The sequence below is a fragment of the Oryzias latipes genome, chromosome 19 (genome assembly GCF_002234675.1).
Source record: "Oryzias latipes chromosome 19, ASM223467v1".
Taxonomy (NCBI): Eukaryota; Metazoa; Chordata; class Actinopteri; order Beloniformes; family Adrianichthyidae; genus Oryzias; species Oryzias latipes.
In genome coordinates, this window is record NC_019877.2 from 2735098 (window position 1) to 2760097 (window position 25000).

The window sequence follows — 25000 nt, forward strand, 5'->3', positions numbered from 1 at the left end:
CAAGGAGATTTAAAACTACAACCAAAAATATGAAATATAAACACAACAACCATACATAAAAGACAGTCACATAGAATAAAATCATCAGTAGAAGTACCATAAAAGTAGAAGGGAAGGGAATACTAAGAACAATAAAAGTGATAAAACATACAAAGTACAAAAGAGGAAACTTTGAAAAAGGCATCTTTACCAGTATTTCTAAATTGGGGACTGCTGTGTCTAATGTTTGTGATCCTTCCAGATGCAGCCGCTCCTCTTTATGACCCTCCACAAACCACATCCATGCAGGTCGACCCCCACCAAGGCGGGTTTGGAAACATGTGACCGCCTTCAATAAAAGTCTAAAAAAAGGCCTCTGTGATCGAAACTTAAGTCTGTTTTTCAGCTCTGCGTGGAAACACGCGGCCACTGAACGCACTGTGAAAGTTAAACCAGTGAAACTTTGACCAATAAGGGACTTGGATTTCGTAGTAACATAAGGGTGGCGCCCTTTTCAAAACATGGGAGAGCCAACCGGTTGAAAAGAGATCACGGAGGAGAAATTAAGAACTGTGGTTTGTGCCGGCTGGGATTCTACGGCACCAAGTCTTTCAAATATCAGCACAGAGCTGTGAAGGAAAAAGTTTGCAGCAGGATTTGCGTGATTTCCACGGCTTTGACAGTGCATCTTCTAACCGTGCTTGCATGCGGTAGTATCGGGTGGCGACAGCGACAGTCCAGTGTAAACCCCAATGCTAGAGGCGCATCCAAAATCCCACGTTCGGGGGGTTCTGAAACGCTCATTACATAACCGGTGTGAACGTCCACGAGCACCATCGGCCACCGGTGATCTATATGGAAATGTAAAATTGCTTCTTATGTTAAATAAAATGACATAAAATCCAAAAGTTCAAAACTCTTGTCTCATTCTAGAGTGCCAGGATTAACTTTATTGTCATCTTTAATTCTGAAAGCAAACTAATCTGTGTTTTATATTTAATGAGGAAGAGTAAACACAGAGCAAACAAACAATACAAGCAGCTGGAATGTGGCTTTTTGGATTATTATACAACTGAAAACATGAAAGGTTTTAGACGGTAGCGTTTTTTGCAGTCTCCTTTATAAAAAATAAATCTGCTCCTCAAAGAACTCAGCTAACCAGCTTCCAACTTTAGGGACGTAAAATAAATTGTTTCAGATTACCAGCAAACTGTCAGCTTGAGGTCAAAGCTTTCAATGTTCCACTCCAGTCATCTATTTTTTAAAGCGTTCACAGTAGTTTTTTATTGTGATTGTGCCGTTTCTATCCACATGTGGATCTCCTCGTCTCTGAGTGGGTGCATCAGAATGGAGTGGAGCAGAGAGCTTGTAGCCCGCCGATTGTATTTTTGTACCAACTGCGATCTTTTTCAAATGGGATTTTTTCCGTCCACGCCTGATTCCCAATTTGAATCAAGAAATACTCGGAAATGTAATTTTGAGCTTAATTTTCGGAGTATGTGCCGTCCATTAAGAGTAAAATGCCACATCAACGTGTTAAAAACGCCATTTTCATCAAAGTGGGTCTTTAAACTATCGTAAATGATCAAGACGCTTCGAGGTTTTGAAATAAATCAAATCGTCTTAATGAGTTTCTACCATCTAAATCAGTGATTTTGAAAATCTGAAGAAACTTTTTCCACTTCTGACTTCTGTCAAAAAATGAAAAAAAAATCCTGTCCCGTCCCTCTCCTGGTAATCTGACTCACATCCTCCTTCCAAAGTGATCTCTCTCCCATATATATTTGTCTTAAGTTAGTTCATTTAAATCCTTTAATAAAGCCGTATCTGCTCCCATCTTGCTTCTACATTTTTTTAGCACTGCCGCCTCACGGTAAGAATTAGGAATTCTGGAAAATGTTATTTTTTTAGTTGAGTTACATTGAAGGCATATTACCAGAAAACTACAAAACGGCTGCCCCTGTACTTTTTTTTAATCATCGTTCTTATTGTGTGGTTTTCTTCTCTTCTCCCTAGTAGCTGCTTTTTCACTGAATGCCCCCCCCCCCCTAAAAACACCTTTGCATCCATTCCTTCACACATCCAACTTCCTCCACCTCTCCATCGCATCGTTCTCTCTTATGATCCCGTCTTTTATCCTGCACTCTCACCTCCTGCCTGCCGCTTCCCTTCAGCTCTCGCTTTGCTTTGGTTTAGACCGGCTCTGCACATCTGCTCTTCAGCACTTCAGAGGAACAGCGCACTTTCACATTTCTGAGAATCAGTCACTTCCTGTCGGTGAGGTCGACAGCGATACCTGCAGGTACACCTCCCTCCTTATGAACACCACCTCTGTTTTCCTGGACTCCCAGCTCCTCCCTTCTCCTCTCTGCGTGCTGAACGACAGCGTTTCTGCTGTTATCGCGGATGCTTATCGTGAGGCGCTTTTCTGGAAACTAAACCTGCAGCAGCTGTACTCACCGTAACAGGACCAACCAAATAAGGGTTGAATGCATTGCAGCACATGCAGCCTACTTTATGCACTGCAGGGCAGCCACCTGACTTAATGTGCTCACTGATTTTCCAATAAGGTGAAGCCCACTGGTATTATAAAGCTCATTAAGTTGCTTTGTGAGCGGACTTTGTGATGAGAAAATACTGAAATGGTGCATTTGCATAAATGTATGAGACACAACACAGTGGCTAATGAAAGGACAGGCAAACAACACAGATTTCTAAATTAGTCTGCAATTTCCAGAGTCCTTCTAGCTTCTGGGAACACGAAGCATAATAAACACTGTGGCATATCTTTAGAAACATACCCCACTTCTTGAATCTAACATCTCGCATTAATAAGGACGAATCAGAAAGTAATCAACAACTTACATTTAAAATCTAAGGACTATTCAAGGGATTTGCACCAATACCATGGCATAGTAAAGGGTAAAGAAGGATGTGTTCAAAATGAGAACCATCCCATGTCATAAACTCTGAATCATGTTTATTCTGGTCGGATCCTTCAGAATGAGCATTGACCAAAAATTGTTCGTTGACATTTTTTAAAAAATACAAATGCAAATGGGATCTCCAATTAGCACACAAACATGTCTCTAAATGGAATTGATGACTTGCCCAATGATATGGTGGTTTGTTGCCTTGACAACCATCCAAAATCTAGGTCAATGGAGGTTCTAACCTTACAGAATATTGTTCAGAATTCCACAAATGAGTGTGGAGGATGTCATTTGGGAAACTTAATGTAAAGCCTTAGAGACAGCTGTCCTTACGGGTGGATACAGGTTGTCTGCAATGAAAAATGGTCAAACCTAGAAGAGTCACGCTGGTAGACCTGCACGAAATAATAAGGTTTGTGCAGGACTGGCACATGGGAAATCAGGGTTCGAATCCCAGGGGGCACGATGAGCTTTATCGGGTGTGGATCCTTGAGCCAGACCCTTCACACCACTGCTTAACAACCAGTATGTAGCCACACAGAAGCCCAAGTTTGCCTGTGCCTGTCTCCGGATAAAATATAGGGATCTGGTGTAAAAAATCTCTGCCTGTGGGAATCGGTGAAAGCCGAATTGCTGTGGCAACCCCTGAAGAGATGTGCAGAAACAGACAAACATGCTGGGCAACGGGTCGTGGCGAACCCTTCCACAACACATGAGGGTGAAGCAGATGAGACGCAGGCGTTTCAACCCCATCAGATCCTGCAGACTGTGCAAGACGCCATAAGTGTGCACACCTTGTTGGCAGCTTGAGTGCTAGAAATGAGGAAAGTAGATAGCCTCAAGGGCTCAAGACACACCTGTGCTCCCCTTAAAATGCAGCAACTCCGCTCTACAACTCCCCAAACCCAGACAACAAAAAACCTGCAGCATTGTACGGTTAAACCACCGTTAAAAGATTTTATTTTCAAAGCTTATCATGTACTTTCATAAAACATTTATTTTTATCTTTATACATCTTTAGTTTAGTTACTGCTGTTTATTTACATGTTTTTGCTTTTCAATTAGTTATTACCCTTCTATAGTTTAGCAAGAAGTCAATTGTTCAAGGCCTGAAGAATGTGAAGACAGGAGTGAAGCAGGACCGGGCAAAGGGAATTCAATTGTATCGGTCGAAAGTCGTCTGCTGGTGTAAAGGTTTCCAATGACCTGTGCTTGCTGGCAACATCCCCTTGTGGGCCAGAGGCAAAGGGGGGTTGACTCAGACCACATGGGAGGGCTGCAGAGAAACTCCAGATCTTCTCCATCTTCATGTGACAATTGTGACATCCCCATGAAGATGTTTTGCTGCATCAAATGTGTGTCTTTGAATCTCCTTCATAAATGCCTTTTAAATTGTTTTCCTTTGGAGCCTTCACCAAGAGGTGGATGTGCTTTTCCAGATGCTCAAAGCGCTTACAATGTGTCCATTATTCATTCATGCTTGCTGATGTGCCACAGACTGACAGAGGCGTGGCTGCCAGTTCGCCCCTACGGCCCTCTGACCATCACCTGGACATTCATGCTTCTCACACACTGGTAAAGCCGCACTGGAGGCAGGGAGGGTGGGGTGCCTTGCCCAAGGACACAACGACGGTTGACTGGGGGAATCGGGGATCGAACCGCCGATAAGTGTCCAGCTTAACTGTCTAGAACTCACATTCATTTTTTGAACCTGCACCAAACTTCAAGTGACATCATTTGATCTTTCTGTTTTGGTAAATGAGAAGAATGGATGCTGACACATTTTTTAAAATGTAGTGTATATCACGGGATAAAAATGAATGTATTTGTTAATTAGCGACAGCTTGCAAAAACCATCATCCTATGGGTTTGCCTTCTCAGCAAAAGGGGAGCTACAATGAAATATGACTGAAACGTTGTCATTTAAAAAGCTAAATACTTTTAGCAGAGGCTTTCATTTCAGTTGGTCAAAGGTGAGGGTTCCTACATTATTAATGGAAACATTTTTCCATATCATAAAAAGATGGTGTTGTTGGTTTTACAGATCGACTTCAGTTGAATTCTCCCATGAGGTCTCCTAGCGATGCAAAGCGACGGATTCTTCCCGATTCCTAAGCCCGGCGTGTGCACGCGTGCCCTACACGACACGGACACGTGCAGCCGTCAGCAGACTTTCCAACACTTCAAGGAACAAATAACTGGATTTATTATTTTTGGGCCATGCTTGAGCAGCATGCGTGCATACTCACATCACCTTATGAGAGACTTGTTTCTAGCTGAAAGTGTGTTACCATGGCAACCCACCATTAATGCATTTATATATAAAGATTTGACAACAAATGTGGCACTTAAAAAGAATGCATGTCGTCATTTACGGTAAAGGGGAAAGATTTTCCTGCTGGGAAGTTAAGGAGAGACTGATTTTTTACCGCTAACGTCGTCTGTCTGAAACTAGCTTTTGTTGTAGAGCCATTTGGAAGGATTCAGTGGAAAGAGGCTGGTTGGCCAGATATCTAAAGGTCTCATCAACAAGTATTTTTTTTTTGCGTGTTTTATTCAGATGATCTCCTTGACTTCCTCCTTTCAAGCTGCCTTGTTTCCTTGTGCGCTTTTCTATCTAAAAGCATCTGGACTGGAAAAAAGGTCAGCATTTCACCTGACCTTTCAGGACAGAAGAGCTCCCGACTGTTACTCATCCTCCATGATGTGGTACAAAATGCAAATCGTTTGTTGCAGCCCTGCAGTAAACACAACCCAGGCAAATTTAGATAGAAGTAAAGTGGCGAGCGGCATTGCAAGGCCCAAAGGTGCTCCCCGCCTCTACCCTTGCCCCACTTGACCCGCCCTCACTGGGGGAGCGACTGCTCCATGCCCCTCACTCTCCCCTTTTGCCCCTGCCACCCTAAACAGAGCTAAATGTGATAAATTGGCTTTTCTCTTTCGTTCATCTCCATAGCAACCATTTTATTTTTCGATGTTCTAGGGGTGATGAACAGATCGATGTAATTCTAAGAAAAATTGGCAAAAGGACATTTTTTGGATTTCCTTAGCAACAGAGGTTTTTTGCTGACTGCATACACATTCTTAATATGTTTGTATCGTATGTTATATCATTTTGTTCAGCTTGAGCCAACAGTTCGATGGATGGATATCATAGGTGGAGTTTAAATTAGTTGAAGGTAATGAAAGTACTTTTGTTTTTGAAAAATTCAACATGGCAGTCTTTTCCTGAGGTCAACGGTCAGCAAAACCTTGGTTGTGGTTGCTGACAATCACTCTAACAAAAGTTTATTTTTTCTCATATTGTACAAAAATGTAAAAATCCCCAAATTTCACACTTAAAATGCCCGCTAAGCCATAGGTCCTGCTGCCATCCCATAATAATTTTAGAACTGCCTTTGAATATCATAGACACTTGTGTTTTGGTTTTTGAGATATATATGTTTTTGAGCCTCATAAGAGATTTTTGCCCATTCTTTTTATGGTTTACCCCGCTGTGATGTCATCTTTTTTTTTTTTTTTTTGGAAGGGGGGGTTGTTTACTAGCCAAAATTCCTCTCACCCGGTACAAGGAAGGGCCACATTTTGGTATGTTTTTGAGTCTGTGCGCCTTTCTTTTTTCACTCAAAGGTCTAGAGAGAAAGAAGAATAGTGAAAACAGTTTGGTCCTTGAGTCCAGGACTAATACGGGACAAAAAAAAACAAAAACATTTTGTAACCAACAACCAAGAATAGGCGGCAAGCAGAACAAACTCCCCCTTCACTGACTCATCTCTCAAGGCAGGAGGGGGCCCAGCCATGACTTTTTGTGCTTCGCTGTTTGTCTGCTTGTTTGGAGAACGGAGGGAAAGCGGCCAACGAGTCCTGACCTCCTTAAAGCTAGGTAGTTACCACGCCAGGCCTGACTGAGACCAGCGGGCTCGGGGAAGAGGAAACAGGTGGAGCTCAGTGTTCCCAAGACCGCTTCCCAGCTTCGATGACGACATGTGCGCCTTTGGGCTTGAAAGGGGTCCATAAATGTGCCGTGTCAGCTTTAGCCTCGCCTGGTGACGCCGGCGGCATGAGCTGCCTCGCCAAGCAAATCCACTGGGTGCCCCTGAGCCGCAAAAGGCCCGCAGCACAGTCGCGTGTGGCCATCTGTAGTTTAGGAACATGGAACGGGATCTGTTGCTTCGACCTGTTTGTCTAAAACAAACTGTTCTGGTTTTGATGCCAAGACTTTTTAACACCCATGAAAATGGGAAATGAAAGAGCATCGCCGCTCCTGCTGCCCAGTAGATATGAAACAATCATCTAAAGACATCGCCAAACCCCTGCATAAACATCTTCCATGGATTTTTCCTTGATTGAACAGTCAGATACTATACACAGTTGGAGCCTTTAATGCTTTCCAGGATGTTAGACACCACCGTTCCTCTCAGATCCTGTGTAAAAGTTACATCCATTGCAGATCAATTGTACTAGATTACACAGCGTTCCCTTGGTAAGAATACGCAAGAGCTGAATTGGCTTTTTTTTCAATTACTGTCAGTAAAAGGCCTGCTGATGAAACTTTTATGCCTTTTATAACCCATGGGCTTCTCCGAGCTGCACTGAAGCTGGAGCGGCAGCCCCGTCTCATATTCCAGCGTGGAACAGCTTCGCTGCAAAAGTCCAATTTGTGAAAAAACGCTGAAACTGCATGACAAAAAAACGATTTCCCTGTTATGATGACATCTCTAATCGAACTAAAGGGTGATTCTCCAATTAGACACACAAATGAATTTGGTTACAAAAGGGGTTTAGACAGATATACACCTCGTGTGTCCAAGTTTGTCCAACACAAGAGGCCATCAGCTCTAATCTGTTTGATAAGAACAAGTTGAAAATGAAAAAAATATAAACTGAATAATCTTTATGAGGCGCCTACATCTCATGCAAGTGTTCACTACAAGCAGAATGCTCAGAGAAAAAATGTGCATCAACATTTTTGCTCTACGGGTTCAGCGAGCGGGTCTATGACCTTAATAGTTCCACCTTTGTACAGGTTTGTCCATTTAGGTCTAATTTTTCTAACAAAGAGTCTCCAGTCACTCATTTTTATGTAAGCTATCTTTATGTTGGTGGACCTGCAGTTTGTGTACAGTTCATCGTCAAACGCAGATTACAAATCCGTCAAATTTACATTGCTGGTGCAGAGGAGAGCAGATTTTCTGAGCCATTACGAAAAGTACAAAATGGATAACAGAGACGGGACAAAAATAACGATTACAGAGGATTTCACATTATGCGGCGTTAACACATTTACATGTGCATGGCGCTTTTACAGTGCCAGTATTAGATTAAGCTTGCTTTTGTCTGTAACTGTTTCCTCGTAGGTCCTCTGCTGTGCTGGCAAAGAGCTGCGCAGGGATGGATCACAGTCACTGCAATCAATTACCTGACTTTAAAACGTTGTTTACAGTTTTCTGTATCGATGATTAGCATTTCTGAGTGAGCTCAATGGGCAGAAAAACATTCTGATGTTTGGAAAAGCCTCCGCTCATTAACTTGAATGGGGGATTAACTGGAGTTAGCGTAGCAGATCATTTCAGAAATCCACCTGTTCACACGCACGCCTGTGACGGCTGTGTCACTGCAGTTCGTCAAACATGAGTGGAGCGGAAATGGATTTTGAAAGATTGCTGTCATTTTCTCGTCGGCAGCCGAGGTGATTTTCAGGGAAGAGCGCCACAGCTTGGAATGGGCTCAAACTGCAGGATCTGAGAGGAGGGTCGGTCCATCAAACTCCAAGCATTGTCTTTGATGTTTTGTACATAAAGTAAAGAAAACTCAGAGACACGTCTGAGTGTAGAGGGCCGCCACTGTATTCTGCTCTCATCACACACATAGCCAGAAGTCCATTTGTCACGTACGTCACTGTAACTGCTATGTGCGACAAAGAACACCAAAGGAGAAAGAACATAGACTATTTCAGCCGTAACCCTTGTGCTGTCTTAGATTACCCCCCCCCCCCCTTCCATTGACGTGTTCTCCCTACCATGACAAAGGTGGATAAAGGTGGAAAGAATTCATGTAATCCATGGACACCAGTGAAGATCACAAATCATTGAAGAAAAAAGGTTCAGAGCACTGTCTAGTGGGTCTGGATGACCCAACTCCCAATGTTAAAGGGCCTCGGATAGCACAAGGGTTAAGCTACGTTCACACCCCCTCAGAGATGTGCGTTCTAGCGGCCTCTTGCTACATAAAAATCTCTGTAAACGCCCACAGACAAAACGTGTGTTTTGAGCTACACAACTTTTTAAATTTCCGTTTTAGGGCTCTACATACAAAACGCGTGATGATTTGAACATTGTCAGTTAAATCAGGTCAAACATTGACCAATCAAGGACTCAGATTTGGAATTGGCTAAAGTGGTGAACCCAGACGCGGCGACGAGCCTAACGACATCTGTGCTCACATAAAGATTAAACCAAGGCCACTCTCCTGACATGATGTCCGCAAGGATGCCAGCAATTAACCCAACTGTTTCTGTTTCGTGACCAAATCTCGAGATTTGTACCGCTTTGACATTTCAGACCAAGCCTCTTCTAACTGTAGGTGCTGGTTAACCGTAGAGAAAGGGAAAAGAAGAAGCCCCTTCCTGCTTGTCTAGTGTGAACACCATGGGGTAAACGTTGGTGTATACATAGCTTCAGTCACATGATAGATAGTTATTACTGTCATTGTCTCAAGTGCAACAGTGCATCATCCATTCAGTCTCTAAAATATGATAAAAAATATAATATAAAATAAAATTTGTAATAAATACGTAACAAATACAACAGTCATGCACATACTGGGGTTGACCCGTACGGTGTATTTTAGGGTTTTGTGCGAGGATGGGCTCACCAAGTGGTCTACAACAAACGTGCCCCATACAGGTTTGCCCATTTTTCGCCCATATAAGGTAGGACCTTAAATTAAAACAAGACAAAAAGTGCAGACGGAAAAACATTTCGGTGACTGAAGAGCGTTTTTGGTTAACCCGCGCTCCCTGCTAAACTCAAGAAAAGAGGTTTCTCTTCTCGCCGTCTTTCTTTTCGTCTAAATCCCCCTCGTCTTCTCCTCTCCCAAGGCTGTGTTGACTTCTCCTTGGCTAGAATTCCTCTGTGACTCAGCTGAGCTACTGTTACAGTGCTGGCTGGCTGGCTCCGCGGCCCCACAGCCCTAATCAGCAGCAGTCTGATGCTGTCCCAGGGCTGCACAGGGGCCACGCATTATGAGATGTAGGCAGAAGCAGCGCAGGAACGAGGCTCTGGAGAAAAGGAGGAGACTCTTCAGTACTTTCTCAGCCTCTTGCTTTGGACTTGCGCTCCTCGCGTTGCTGCTCCCTGAAACCAGATTTCAAGCCTTTTGGGAGACTAAATGACTGAGGGAGATGAAAGGGGTTTTAAACCAACTGAACCCCATATAATTCAGACCGTCATGATTATTTTCAGGAAGCAGATGCATGAAATTAGAGTATTTATTTAGGAATAAAACTATTTTTCAGCAGATTTGCAAAGTCACACAAGTGTGCAGCTCTTGTATAACTAATACTCACTGTAAAAAATCAACGCTTTCCTGATTAAAATTATAAAAAAAAGGATTAAAAGTCTTTTTTAGGAACCTACTGCATATTCCTGTCACAATAAAAGGTCTTCAAAGTCAAAAATGAATAAAGTTTCTGTTTTGGCATTATTTTCCACAAAAATATGTATCTGTTTTAATTGTATTATTTATTTAAACATCAATTTATTTTGAAATTTGGAAACCAGGCCACCTTAAAACATCAACTTTTAGCCTTCTTTGCTTTGATCAATTTAATTTATTTTCAATTCAGTTTTTTTACAGTCAAGTAAAAAACATATTTTGATGTTTATAAACGCTGTTAAGTTGTATTAAAATCATAAAAAGATTGATTTACTTCCATTTAAAGTCATTTATTGTATCTTTGATGCTAAAATCTACTTTCCTCTTGCTAACTGGGTCAAAATCTTTAGTAGTTTCAATGCAGGAGTTTCCTTTGTTCACTTAGAAATTAACAGTTATGTACAGAAAAAGTCTAAAGCAAAAATCTTAATCTTCTTTCTTTTATTTTCTTAACAATATATGGCTTAATATTTGAAATTGGAATGATATATTTGTGTTTAGGAATGATTTTGTCCTATTGCTTGATTTTTAATGCTCCATTAGTGGACTAGTCTTTTTTTTGTTAAACTTACCTTAAATGTTTTTAACTAATTCGATAGTTTTTCTTAGTATTTATTGTGTGAATATCATTATAACATAAAACCTCTTTCGGGTCAGCATTAAGTTTTTAACAGAACTATTTCACTTACTTACAATAGTTTTCCTGTTTCCCTGCAGTAGTACTAAAGGCTGCAGCATAAAGCATGAAAAACGTTTGTCTTAGAGCAGGCATGTCCATCGTCCGGCCCGTGGGCCAAATGCGTGCCTTGTCAAAATATGTCCGGCCACAAGCTCCTGTCGTAAAATCATTAAAAAACTGCCTCCGGCACTTTAAAAACAGTGAGTGTGATTTCTTGATTGTGATTGGCTACATTAGGTTATAAGTCATACTAAGCCTCTGGCAACATCAACGCACGATCGGTCGGAGCAGCAACTGGGGAGCTCCGCGACACGTAGACCCTTGGTTCATTGAATTTCTTCACTTTGACACTAAGCGCTGAGCAGAAATCACTTTGCTTCAGCACCATGGTCAGCTCCCACCACTGTCCCTTGCGCTGCTTTGTTTTAATTACACATTTCTGTTGGTGGACCTGCAGTTTGTTTACAGTTCATCATCAAACGCAGATTACAAATCCATCAAATTTACATTGCTGGTGCAGAGGAGAGCAGATTTTCTGAGCTGTTATGAAAAGTACAAAAACGAAAACAGAGACGGGACAAAAATAACTATTAGAGAGATTTTCACATTATGAGGTGTTAACACATTTACATGTGCATTTTGCTTTCTAAAAATGTATTTAGCTGTTTTTCTGTTCTACGTGAAGATATTAAATTAAAAATTAAACAAATCAAACATTAAACCCCCAAAATTAGCCTTTTTTTATCCTTGTTTAGGATTTTTTTTAATGTACTCTTTTTTACCCGGATTTTTAGGTTTTATACTTTTTCTGTTTTCGTTTTTGTTTCAAGCCATCTTTAAGTTTGTTCTCTTAACTTACCGGTATATTTCTAAGTGTTGTTGATCTTTAATCAGATTTTTTTGTGGTGTCTATTTACTTAACTTGTTTATTTTTATCATTTAAATATGAATGTCACATATTAGTCTGAATAATAGAGCTTTTTTTCTTTACAAGCTGCTTTTCTTTTAGTCTCCATTTAGCTGGACTGAAACTAATGATGAATCATCACAGGTTAAGACAAAATTTTATATTTATTTTTTCAGACATTTTTATGCCACAGATATTTTTAAAGCTATTTTTTGCTGCTTTTTTTGTTCTTAAATCTGTGTCCTTTTATCAGAATAAATGCTAAACGAATGGTGTGACTTTAATGTCTGTCCACATTATTTTTGCATCTGGCCTTAAGTCACTTAAATGCATTTTTTCATCACATTGAGTACAGAAGTACACATAAAATCCGCCAACAATGACGGCAATTTTCCTTTTGGTGACTTGATAACTTATTCATTTTGCTACTGAGTGACTTTTTCTTTTGTTCTTTTTGACAGGCATGGAGAGACTGGCTCTATTATTGTCTCATGCAGTCCCTGCTACTTTGGTGATATTTAAACAGAACTTCAAAGCTGAAGCGATTATTTCCTGAAACTGCAGCCTTTTCAGGTTCTGGAGTATCATGTCAAAATATGCTTTCTGTCTGGATCCTTTGTCAAATCATTGCCACTGAGCCCCATCGCATCTCTAAAAGAAGGTTCCCTTGATACCAAAGCCCCAAACATGATCCAATTAGCAGTTTTTCTTGCCCAAATTTGGCTTCAAATGGAAGGCTTCAATAAAAAGATAATTGTGTTTTACTTAATTTGCCACAAAACCACCAAACTGGGCTCAGAATTCTGCATTTCCGAGCCTCTGTTTGCTGTCAGTGTTGACATCTAGAATCTTTCTGTCGTCTAATCTAACTCTTAGCATAATCTAATCTGACTAAAAGAACTGGGCTATAATTGGATTAGCCACTTTAACTCAACCACCTGGTCCATTTCAAATTCTTCTAATTAGTTTTGAGTAGATTCTGCAGACCATTTAGATCTGTGTTGTTTAACCTTTTTTGAGCCAAGGCAATTTTTCTCCTTGACAAAAATCACCAGCATCCAAAAATTAAATGAGAAACTCAGTCTGTATTAATATACAGTCCCTCCACAGTCTCACATGCATTTTTGTGATAATTGTGGCAGAAAAAGCTGGAAGGTGCAGCTGTTTTTTCTTAAAGATCTAATAAAAGTTAAGTTAGTTTTCTGTGATAACTTTCAACTAAATTATTGGAAATTTTACCCTGGTAGTTGTTTTTCCCTTCAGTTTATTAACATGCAATTTTATGTAACCTGATAAAAAATCAAATATACTCTTTCTAAATTGTGATTTATTTATTTATTTATATTTATTTTAATGTTAGTGCAAAGCCAACTGTAATTTTTTGAACAATTATATGATCGCAATATGTTTGATACATTTTACACAAAAAGACTAAAATTATATTTACGTTTTCTGTAGCTACACTAAAAGTGAACATGTTGAAGTTTTATTAGTTTTTCTTTTGTCTTAATCAAAGATGAACTCTTTGAAAACTTTAACAAAAATGTTTTAGTTCTTTTTAGATGATTGCATTGTTTGAATTTAGTTTAATTGTGTCTGCTGGCCACTTCACCTTCATCCTGTTTCTTAAATGTTGTTATTACTTCTTCTTAAGTTTAACATATAAAATAACCCAGACGTTATTAGAAAAGTGTTTCATTTCGAAAGATGACTTGGACCAAACTCTGGGATGTTTGGAGAACTAAACTGTTTACCTCTGATTTCATCAAGAAGATTTAAAAACTGTTTGATGTGTGCTCGTCGTGGTTTCAAGAAGTTTAACAGAGAAGACTCATTTTACGCAGACACTGTCACTTTATCCCTATGCATCATGGGAAATGTAGTGCAAACAGCCGCAGAACGCAGACAGACTAGCGTCTCTGAGCTTCATGGTTTTGTTCACTTGTTCCACGGTCTGATAACGGATTCTGTGGAAAGCTACACCGCTAAAGACGAGATTTAGCTGGTATTTTTGTTGGAACTGAGAAACTTTATGAGCAGAATCGTAACTAAGTGAAGACTTGAACCACTTCTGATTGGTCAGACTGATGACGTGTGATTGAGCCTCCAAGAATGATTGGTGGAGACAGTTAAAGGGGCGGAACTTTTCCAAAAACAGAGCTGAAGCTGCGGCTAAATCGCGGTACAGTCATCTTATCAAAATGTCTTTAATAGAATCAAACAATCAGAAAAAAAGGTCTTTTACGATCTTTTATATTCCTAACTCCTCAGTGTTTTATCAGGGCCTGTTTGGATGAACACAGAGCTGAAATCCTGGAGATGGGAAATGTTTTTAGATCAGTTAATGAGGGCAATTTCCCACGGCACACCTGACCATCTCTCATGGCACACCAGTAAGCCATGGGAGATGCTCACGATGGTGTGAAAAACACTGGTTTAGATGATTGGAATGGAGAATGAATGGAGAAGATAATGCAGAAACTTACTTTTGGTTTAGTTTTGTTCGGTGTGACGCAGCTCAGATGCTTTTCATAGAGTGTAAATACAGTATCAGTTGCTCATACATAGCAGCTGCGCAGTTGTTATATTCATTTCTTGTTTCAGACATGTTTTATTTATCTTAAATATTGTTTGTCTTCATAAAGAGTTGTCAAAACTTTGCGGTGAATGGCTATAAATCTACCAGTTCAAAATCTCCAGCATTCCTGGCAATCCACCTTACAGCTTTGGTCAAATCTTACAGGAGACTATTTTATTAGTATCAAAACAAATGGAAAATTTTCTATTTTATATTATTTCTAGTAGAGTATTCCAGAAGAAAAGCTCTTTGTTTATTTAAACTTTTCAAACCAAGTTATCCTCTAGTTTACATTCACTTATTTAAGATGACACTGCGCTCTATCCTTTCATCTTAACAATGTTACAGTCCTGAAGGGGCTCTTAGCTGACCATTTGACCTTTAATCCATGACAAGTTATCAAATCTTCTTTCAACAACAGCAACAAAAAGAATTTCTTAAAAGATCAACGAAAATTGTTATGCTGACCCACAAAACAAAGCTATAAGAACATGAAAAGTGGTCTTTCTGGTCACCTTCAAGGTTTACCTTGCTTTATTTAGACCTCAAACATGCATTACTGCTCAAGATTTCTGAAACGGAAAGCGATGGAGGGATTGTGTCACCATTACTTTAATCGTTTAAGGCAAATTCCTTCATTATTCCAGTAAAGCAATTCAAGAGACCAGACTACAAAATTCACTTCACTGCTATGCCCTCCAAGCTGGTAAAGAATCTGGCTGGTTAATTCATTCAAGCTCTATAAATTAAATTATAAAAACCGTTCCAGGTCAAGCTCAGCCTTAAAAGACGACATAAAAAGCAGGAAAGGAATCCGTCTTGTTTGAACACAGAGTTCCATCTTCAAATGAAGCTGCAGTGAATCCTCCCAGATAAACTACCTACAGCTCTGTCATTTTCTCTTTCACAGACCCTCTTTTCTTGATTTTTTTTCAGCCCGAGTGCATGTTCACAAGCTGCAGCCCCTCTCTCCGCCCTGACACTCTGCAATCAGATGTGACGGGCTGAAGGCTCAAATGACAGCCAGGAAGACAAGGTCACGGAGTCGCCTACTTTTAAGCAAAGACATGTGCGACTTCTTCTGACAGGCTCCACGTAAAAAGACATTCAGTCATTCACACACCTTTAATTCTCTTTTGCGTAGTACCCTCTTACACAAAGTAACGAGGCGGATTTTGCACACGGCACAGGTTCTCTCATATTTCTGTAGCAATTACCTTTCAAAAATTCATCCCCTTTTTCCACGTCTGAGTGTTGAGCTGAAGATTACAACAACTGAGGAGGTAATTAATGCTGCAACTGCTGAAGTGAGTCGTGAATACCAAGCAAAGTGATGAAAACTAACTGGGCTGCACAGCAGCGCCGTTTAATGTGACACCCAAGGTGTGAATTAGGGAAATATTGGTCTCAAATTTCAAACACAAATTGTTCATTTAGTAAAGGAGTTGACTAAATTGACGTCAGTTAAGCTTCAGACGGCTCCTGGTTTTTGCGGGGGTAAAAACGTTGTTTCAAACTTTGGTGACGTTTTGTTTTTTCAATAGTGTGGTATGAAGGCTAAGCTCTGTCCTTCAAGCGCTCATGCGGTCAACAGTCTAGACGACGGCAGTCAAATCATCTGAACCCTCTCTATGTATTACCCCGCCCCCTCCTTTTCTGCCCCTATTGTCTTTGCCTCCTCCCGTCTTTGAAGCTGAAAGTGAAGAGACGGCGGATTTTCAGCCTCTTAAGGATTCAAACAAGTGAAGTTTTTTTTCAGAAGACATGAAAGTGTGAAAGCCTGTCCAGCTGGGGAATGTGCAGGACGGCTGCTTTCGGGTTCACAAAGCGACTCAAGCGTTAATTTTAAATATGCAGTAGGTTGTGGGGGCCTCGAGGCGGGAGCCCCTCCTCGCCAAAGACACGCCGTTCTCCCATATATTGATGCTGATCCTCATTGGACAGTACACGTGATAAAGATCAGGGATTATTGACACTCAGAGGTTAAGAATGGAGGACTTCTTGTTGTCTTATCAACATGCGATTCAGGTTTTAAAACGATAAAGCAGCAGATAAATGTGCTGACATAAAGGAATTTTAATGCAAATCGAGTCCAGTGAATCCAGCAATATATGACCGGAAAACATAATCAATACACTGACCCTCTAAAGAAGATTTTCCAGCATCAAAAAGCTGAGAATCGTGACTTTTAGAGTCTGGATGCAAATAAACAGCATCTTTATAGCTTTGCATTGCTATTCCAGCTTCCTTTAATCTATTTCCACCACTATCACCTCTCCATTACCACCATTTTTTATTCAAAGACCCACTATGATCATCTCCTAATCTATTTTCAAGCGTTTCCGGTGGTTTTTATGCCATTTTTGTCCAAATCCATCCAAGAGATGGATCATTTGTCTGCCAGTGGATGCATCGAAATGGCGCTTGTGGCTTGCCGTAGAAGCTTTGATGTCACACCTACAGACTTTTTCGAGCTCCAATTTTTTAGTCTGCTCCTGATTCACAACAATTTATGATAAAGAAATACCCAGAAATGTAATTTAAAGCTTAATTTTCTTCACCATCACAAAAAAAACACAATTTTCATCGGAGTGGGTCTTTAAGAAGACATTTTGTCCTTTTTAACCTTCTCGTGCTAATCACTTTCAAACATGTCCAGCCAATCCACACCTAAGTCCTTGTTTCTTTTTTCCCTCGTGCAGCATCAAACCTCCTCAGAGGGATCCGAGAAAGCAATCTGGTGGTCGTCTTGAAGATCCTGGAGGGTCCCTGAGGTTAATAACATTCCTCATGAGCACTCGCACACCTGAGGATTAGAGGGCTGCATGCTCCAGACAAGAGGAAACAAAAATTTGGTTTCATAGTTGTCATAGACACTTCTGCTAGTAGGTCACGCTACTACCTCCACTCCCCCACAACGATGGGACCGAGGCGGCCTGAGTGGACGCCAGCGACAGCTGGACGTGTCATTTCTTTGATTTCTTTTCCTGCTGTTGAGAAAAAAAGGAAAGGAGCTTTTGTTCCAGCTCCTCCAAAGGATGTGTGCTCTCCATGAGTGCAATACTGTCTGTGGCTGCACTAATGCTGAGGAGGGTTATGTCACCCTGTCGTTAGCCAAAGGAGCTGTCATGAGGCTGTAATCTCACACTCACAAGCTAGTTTTATAGCTCCCCACCTTCCCTACACGGAGACTTCCTCTACAAACTATGCAAAGTTTCACAGTGATTTCAGGAGAGACACCAAAGAAAATAGTCAAATCGGATTCATCTGATTTTGTTTGGTCATCTGAGCTGTCGCCATGGAAACACCTGTGAGCCATTATCATGTACCTCATTACATTTCACGCTATCGTAAATCACTTTAGATATTTCCTAATGTAACTGCAATCAATATTGACGTTTGCATGCTGCGCTCAGCCAGAAAAAATGCCAGACTTTTGTCATTACTTAAAAAAACAAACAAGAAAACCTGCACCTACTGCAGCTCTGATTGCTGTTTGAAAAGACCCACAGGATGAAACTCGAGTTTGTGTTGACCGTGTGGGCCGAGTAAACATGACGGCTGGAAAATGACTTAACATGTGGAGTCATTAAAATGGCAACAAACATTTAGCCCCGGAAATGAGAAAAACAGACATTTTCTAAAGACGTACGACTACAGTTTTACCAAAAACTGAAATCCAATTAATTCCAACGTGTCACAGAGAAGCTTCTGCATTCATTTGCATGACATGATGCAGCAGGCATGCTCAGGGGGGGTCCCTGAGCATGCCTGCTGAAGGACAATTCAAGCTTGCTTCCACCTGTAATTTAGTGAACTTTTTAGTAGAGAAAATGCAAAGTCCTGAAAACCCATAATGTTTGACAAAATGTGAAGTAAAAGACGTTTTGTCTTCAAAGTAAGAAATCCTTTTTTTAATTGTGCTTCTTAAGGATTTTTCATTGTTCTATTAGTGCTTTCCACAGTCTGTCAGTTGATACTGTTGAGTTACAAAAAACATTCAAGGCTCTTCAATGCAGTATAAAGAACTAACAGATATTTTTGTCCTTTTTTTCTCTTGCTTCTGGTTTCTTTTGTTATTTTTCTTCACGAATTTGAGTATTCGTATGGATTAAATTATACAATATTTTTACAATCTGGTCACATTTGGTGACACTTTCTGGACTGCAAAAACAGATTCCCTAAAAATTAAGTCAAAAATATTTTGTGAAATTGTCTTAAAATAATCAAAAAGTCTGCCAATAAGGTGAGAAAATTGTCTCATTGTCACTTATTGCCATTTTTAGGAAAAAAAAACTGAGATAAAACAAAATTTATTACGATTTTTTTTTTTTACCTATTGAAAAACGTTCTTATTATGATTACTTTCATTGGATAAGACCTTTTTTTTAAACGAGTCTTTTTATTTTCTGAAGATTCTGTTTTTGATTCAGTGTGGGTGGTTTCCAAGTTAAATCTAAAAACTGATGTTAAGGCAAAAACAAAAAAATGGTTTCCAGTATTTTTATTAAATAAAGGTATAAAAACAAAAATGTGCATATTTGTTGATTTTCTTTGTGCAACAGAGCAACCAAAAACTGCAAATGTGTTTGTTTCTGGGAGGATTTCTGTTGAAATGGAAGCAGAGGCCACATAGAGGCATTGTTAATGATGATTTGTTTTGGCGAAAACAAACATGGCTGATGATGCAACTTTCAGGGCATCTAAATTTCCAGTTTGCATTGTTTGTGCGTGCGCTGGCCCGTGCATATTCGTGAAAATATGTGCGATTGTGTGTGCATTCATCTGTTTGATCTTCCTGCTGCAGCAGCCCACGGGACACAGCAGAAATAGACCGGCTTCTTTGTGATATTACCCCCCTCAGCCCACTCTCCAAAAAAAAAAATAACATCAACACAAGCCCATGCAAGCAAAAACATCCCCGCCACCTCTTCCTCGCCAACTCCCTCCCACTCCCCTCTGCCTCCTTCCCATTCCATCATGTGGGCATGGACCAAGCTGGGTTTGAAAAGACGGACAGATTGTCTTTTGTTCTGAAAAGGATGCTTAAACAAACCAGAAGCAGCCTGCGGGGATGGATGTGTGTGTCAACAAGCAAAAGACCAAAACTGTCTGAAATTCCTGAATCCTCTGCAGAGGCTTTGATGGGGCCCACCAGCCTGGACAAACTCAGGAAGCAGCTTCTGTTTGTGCTGACACACCCCTCCCACACTGCTCCGAATCAGCCTGTGAAGGTCCAAAAAGTCCAGCAGGAACACTTACGGATGTTTGCAGCCCTGGAGACAAAGTGCTGAGAATGCATCCCGAGGGCCTCCTCCCCCCGGTACTGCTCACCTGGACACCCGCCCTGCAGCACACTGGCTACGGCCCTGTCAGAAAGAGAGGAGGGGGACAGAGGGGTGAGGAGCCGTGCACAACACACTTAATTGAATTATTCAGTCGTGCTGCACTGGCGCGTCTTTTCGGAGCAGCTGACTGTTCTCGCTGAAATCACTCCAGTCTTTCTCACGCGCAAACTGCGCCTGCGCCGTGCACTGTGATGGAGGGATAAGCTGGAGTGGAAAGCGTGTAGATCAAGTGTTTGTTAAGAACCAGAGCATGGTGGTTGCCTGGAAACAATATCGAGGTTTTTTTTTAAATCTAATGTTTTAATGCAAACGCTGCTTCGTTTTGCAGCTCTGCTAGGCAAGAGAGGAGAGGATGAGCTGCGCGCTCCTGCTACTAGCGCGCCTCCTTTGTAAACATGCGCACGGGGGGAAGCTGGCACTCACCTGGACATGTTTTCTCTCTGGGGCCGGTGCGCCTTTTCCAAGCCCAGTTTGGTGAAAATCCCCACAAGAGCCATGATGGCCACTACTCCACAGATGATGTAAACTATGAGGTTCGTCTTGTCTTTGGTGTTTTCCCGAATCTTTTTCATTTTGTTGAAGGGAGGCTGCCCGGTCTTCATCCACAGCGGGGTGTCGTAATTCTTGCAGGTGCTCTGGTCCAGCCGCGAATGCTTGAAGGAGCAGCAGAAGCGGAAGCCACAGGTGCCGCAGCAGTACAGATAATTGCCCGTTTTGCAGATGAACGGCGGGTCCCACTGGCCCATCACGTCGTAGTAACCCCGACAGTTGTCCTCGGTGTGCGGGGTCTCCTCAGACACGCTCTCCTCCCTGGAGCCGTTGGAAGTGGCGATCATGACGAATCCCCCCAGAAGTCCCGGCTCCCCGTCAGCCTTGCAAACGAGAGCCATAAGTTTGAGCAGCAGAAAGCCCAGGAGAAAGTATCTCCCTCTCATTGTGCTCGCTCCTCCGTTCGACTTCACGCGGACACGGAAAGACTTGGACAGAGGGGGAGAGGCGCACGCTCATGACAGGCGGAAAAGTCCAGAAACGCGCGCCCAGAAATCCGCTCACCGTCACGCGCAAAGATGAGCATCTTTACGGACGTGTCATTATGCAAAACAAGAAAATAAGCACAATAATAAGAAGAGAAGAATAGATTCATGACAACCCAAAAAATCTCCGTGGACTGGACTTGACTTGATGCCTCCTGTGCCCCCCCCTCCTGACGCGCGTCAACACGTCCTTCCAGAGAGGCTTTTACTGGCTCCGCGTTTCCAGGAGAGCATCACTTTCCGCGTCCATCTGTGCGCTCTTACGCACGGGAGTAGGCAGAGAGACAAGCCACAAGCCGAAGATGAGAGCGCAGTGAGCGAACTGAAAAGCCGGGGGAGGGCGAGAGTAAAGCGCATAAAAAGGAGAGGAGGAGAAAAACCGAAGAGAGAGAGAGAGAGAGAGCGGGTGTGTGTGGAGGGGGTGGACTGCAAAATATTAGGATAAAAGAAAAAATGTTGACGTTCCCATTACTCATACCACAATCACAAGTATCTTAATGTGTTGCAGGCAACGTCTTCTTTGAGCGGGTGGGGGTCTATTTTGAAAACAGCCCCTACCACATAAGGGAAGAGGAGGAAAAACACGAGGACTTAGACAGATTTACAGCTTTTCTTTTCCCTTTCACGGGTGTCAGACTTGAAGCTCGAGGATTTCCAGCCGCCTGACGCATCATGTTGATGGTGACTGATCTGCAAAGGTCTGGTGGATGTGAATAATCTAAGTGGATCTATCAAAAGACAGTTTTACAAAGTTTCTACCATCCGTCTGTCATCATTTTAAAGAGTTTGGTTGACTTCATTAAATAAAAAAGCATAATAATTGCCCATTTTCTAACAGATTCCTTTATTTCTATAAACTTCTGTCTTAGTTTGTTTGTATTGAATTGATTAAAAACATTATTTCTTAACAGATTAATAATATTTCTTTATTCCAATGTTCTGTTTTTTGAAATGTGAAAGTATTTAGATAATAAGAATTAGAAATGAAACAAAACTTGTATGATTTTATTCATGTGCTGTTTTTGATTTTGTGATGAAAACTTAAACATCACTGAGAAATTCTTCTTTAGAGCAGGTGCAACGAGTTTTATCTGAAATTCTCTTTGACTTCTCTCTGAACAAACGTATATTGGATTTCACCACCTTTAAAACCTAAACTGACTCAGTTCTTAAATTGTGACGCATCGGGCGCTCTCCATGGTGCTGACAGCCTCTGTCCAAGGTACTTTTGTGTTTAGGGGGCGCTCCATGCTGCTTTTAATTGTTTCATTTCCAAACCTTTCTGATAACGGTGGACATATCTAAAGAAAATAAAGGCTACTTTTAAATTCCTGAGTATTTGTTTGATTCTGCGACAGACTGGCGACCTGTCCAGGGTGTCCCCTGCCTTCGCCCACAAGTGGCCGGGATAGGCTCCGGCAGCCCCGTGACCCCGAAAGGGAAAAACGGTATAGAAAATGAATGAATGAATGTTTGATTAAATCATTGTGAATCAGGAGCAAAACATGCTGTTTGAAAAAGAGCTTATGCCACGGTCACATGTAACCCTTGTGCTATCCTAGGCACTTTAACATTGGGAGTTGGGTCATTTAGACCCACTAGACAGTGCTCTGAACCTTTTTTCTTCAATGATTTGTGATCTTCACTGGTCTCCATGGATTACATGAAATCTTTCCACCTTTATCCACCTTTGTCATGGTAGGGAGAACACATCAATGAAAGGGTGGGGTCATCTAAGATAGCACAAGGGATACAACTGCCACTGCGCGATGGGGAGGCATCAGCAGTATCATCAAGATTAGCTGTTGCCACCCGATTTCTGCTTTTGCAAATCGTTGGCGAGGTCCGGTTGCCGTAAGTATGGCGGAAATGGGGTCATTAAGATATCGGGAGACAGCCCAAAAATGCCGTTTGGGTCTTTAAGAGTCGCATTTGACATTCAAGCTTCAAGTTTTTAATGAAATAATCAGTTGTGTTGTGCTAGTAAATTAGTTTGTATATTTTTTAATTACTTTAGGGACATATCTTTTATTAGCCACGATTCAGGATTACCTATTTAAAAAACATAGTATCACTTGGTGAAGCAGTCTTAAATGTGCCGAGAAGAGTTTCCTCTTGATACAGAATAAAATTAACTTGAAACTTAAAGATAGTTGCAATCAAACCAATTCTTCCAAATGCAGGTCGAAGAAAACTGCGATCTGATTGGAAGAATTTCTGACCAATCAGCGTCAACCTTCGTGTCCCCGTGACCTGTAATTGGGTGGCTTTTGTGACATGTGTATGCAGAATTTTTAATGAAAATGGTTTTGTTTGCACATACTTTTGAATTCTAAGTGCATTTTTCAGTTTTAAGTGAAAACTGATTTTTTTGAGCACACAAAATTGTAAACGTTTTATCTAAAAACAAAACAAAACAAAAAAAGTGACTGTTGCGCTTGTCATAAAAATTGTCAAATAAATAAATAAATCCATAGTTACCGAACATAATAGCACATTTTTACGTAACAAACTTTTATATTTATTGTTTTCCTGCTTTGAGACAGTAAAACAGTGCAGGTCAGCACGTATTTAAATCTAATCCAGGCTGAATAATCGATCGCCGATCGTCGGCAGTCATGACTAGCAGCTGACTGTCCGGGAGCAGCACCGCCGGTCTGCCTTAACACCGCTACGGGAGCCCTGTAGTCCCGCAGCGGCAGCTCTGAACGCCATGGCCGAGAGTTTGGACATGTTTCACAGGGCAAAGCAGCGGACCTTCAGCGGGCTGACCCGAGGTAACCGACTTTTGAAGCTTTTAGCACTTTCAGCTCTTAAGCTAGCCTGGCTGTTTGGCTAACGCCGTGTTTGTTTACAGTTACACAAGTTGTTGCTGTCAGTGGAGATGTCTATTAAAAAAACAAAAAAAAATAATAATAAAAAATAATAATCGAAATCTAAAAAAATAAGACAGTTTGTGTGATACTTAATATTATTCAATGTATTTGTAAGTCTATGCAAAACAATCACTTTGACGACAGGATTAATCATTAACGCGGTGACGTCATGAAAATAAACACTTTTCTTGTAACAATCATTCTTTTCGTATTTTTTTCTTCCGAACTGGAACTTTAATGTAAGGTACTTTTATGTTTGTTAAAAATAGTTTCGTACAATTAGGTTAAGTTTGCGCAGCTTATGTTGGTGAAATTCATCAAGTCAAACACTTCTATTGTCAGGTTAAGGTTTTTAGCTCCTCCTACTGGACAGTATCAGTAAGGCAGCGCGTGCGTATAACAAAAACATAAAACTGAACCAAAAAAAAGCACAAAATATCTACTTTAATTTATTTTAAGATCTATTTATAATTTAATTGTGCATCTCTCATTTATGTTATACATTTATCATACATCCTTACTATTCATTTATTAGGATTCTCACACTGAGTGTAGTGTTTTCAATCTCTGTAAGGACCATGTAGAAACTTTAATCTGCCGATTCGTGCTCTTTTTCTTTTTTTGACTGAAACAATAGATTTTATCTGATTTATTTCTGCGCGTTTTTCCAGGAAAAGTTCTTAAATGCTGGAGGGGAGCATTTCCAAAGAAATTGTTAAATAAAATCACAGCGAGGTGAGCTGAAAGTCAAGATGAGGATGATAATCCTAAAAGACGAATGCCTTTCCCCTCATAATTTTATAAATGTCAATTTCCCGAAAAGGAGCTTTTGTAAAGCTTTTTTTTTTTATTAATTAATTGCTCCCAGGAGTGATATATCTTTTTTGCTCAACTTTCCTCCTAGTCATTTGGGGGAGCGATACATGAGGAGCATATGAAGCACAATGGGTGTTGAGAAGCTCCTGGCCCCCCGCTGGGTGTGAGTGAGGGGACTTGTTCTGGAAATCTCA

General features: G+C 41.0%; 2 protein-coding genes across 4 annotated transcripts in view; one reads left to right on the forward strand and one right to left on the reverse strand.

Annotated features, from left to right (window-relative positions):
• shisa9 (shisa family member 9) overlaps positions 1-22424 on the reverse strand; it is a 71076-nt gene extending 48652 nt beyond the window's left edge. Inside the window, exons 1-2 of the mRNA XM_004080197.4 lie at positions 20504-22424; positions 19995-20101 (exon numbers count right to left, since the gene is read on the reverse strand). Of these exons, the coding sequence (XP_004080245.1) occupies positions 19995-20101; positions 20504-21015 (619 nt within the window). The 5' untranslated portion in view covers positions 21016-22424. The remainder of the gene's footprint in view (positions 1-19994; positions 20102-20503) is intronic.
• Positions 22425-23550: 1126 nt separating this feature from the next.
• Positions 23551-25000, forward strand: part of cpped1 (calcineurin like phosphoesterase domain containing 1) — a 39940-nt gene continuing 38490 nt past the window's right edge. For all 3 annotated transcript variants that reach the window (XR_002292458.1, XM_020711917.2, XM_004080125.4), the window contains exon 1: positions 23551-23891. Coding sequence is in view for 2 of the 3 variants with exons in the window: in XM_020711917.2 (XP_020567576.1) it covers positions 23828-23891 (64 nt within the window). In the remaining variant the exon portion in view is untranslated. The remainder of the gene's footprint in view (positions 23892-25000) is intronic.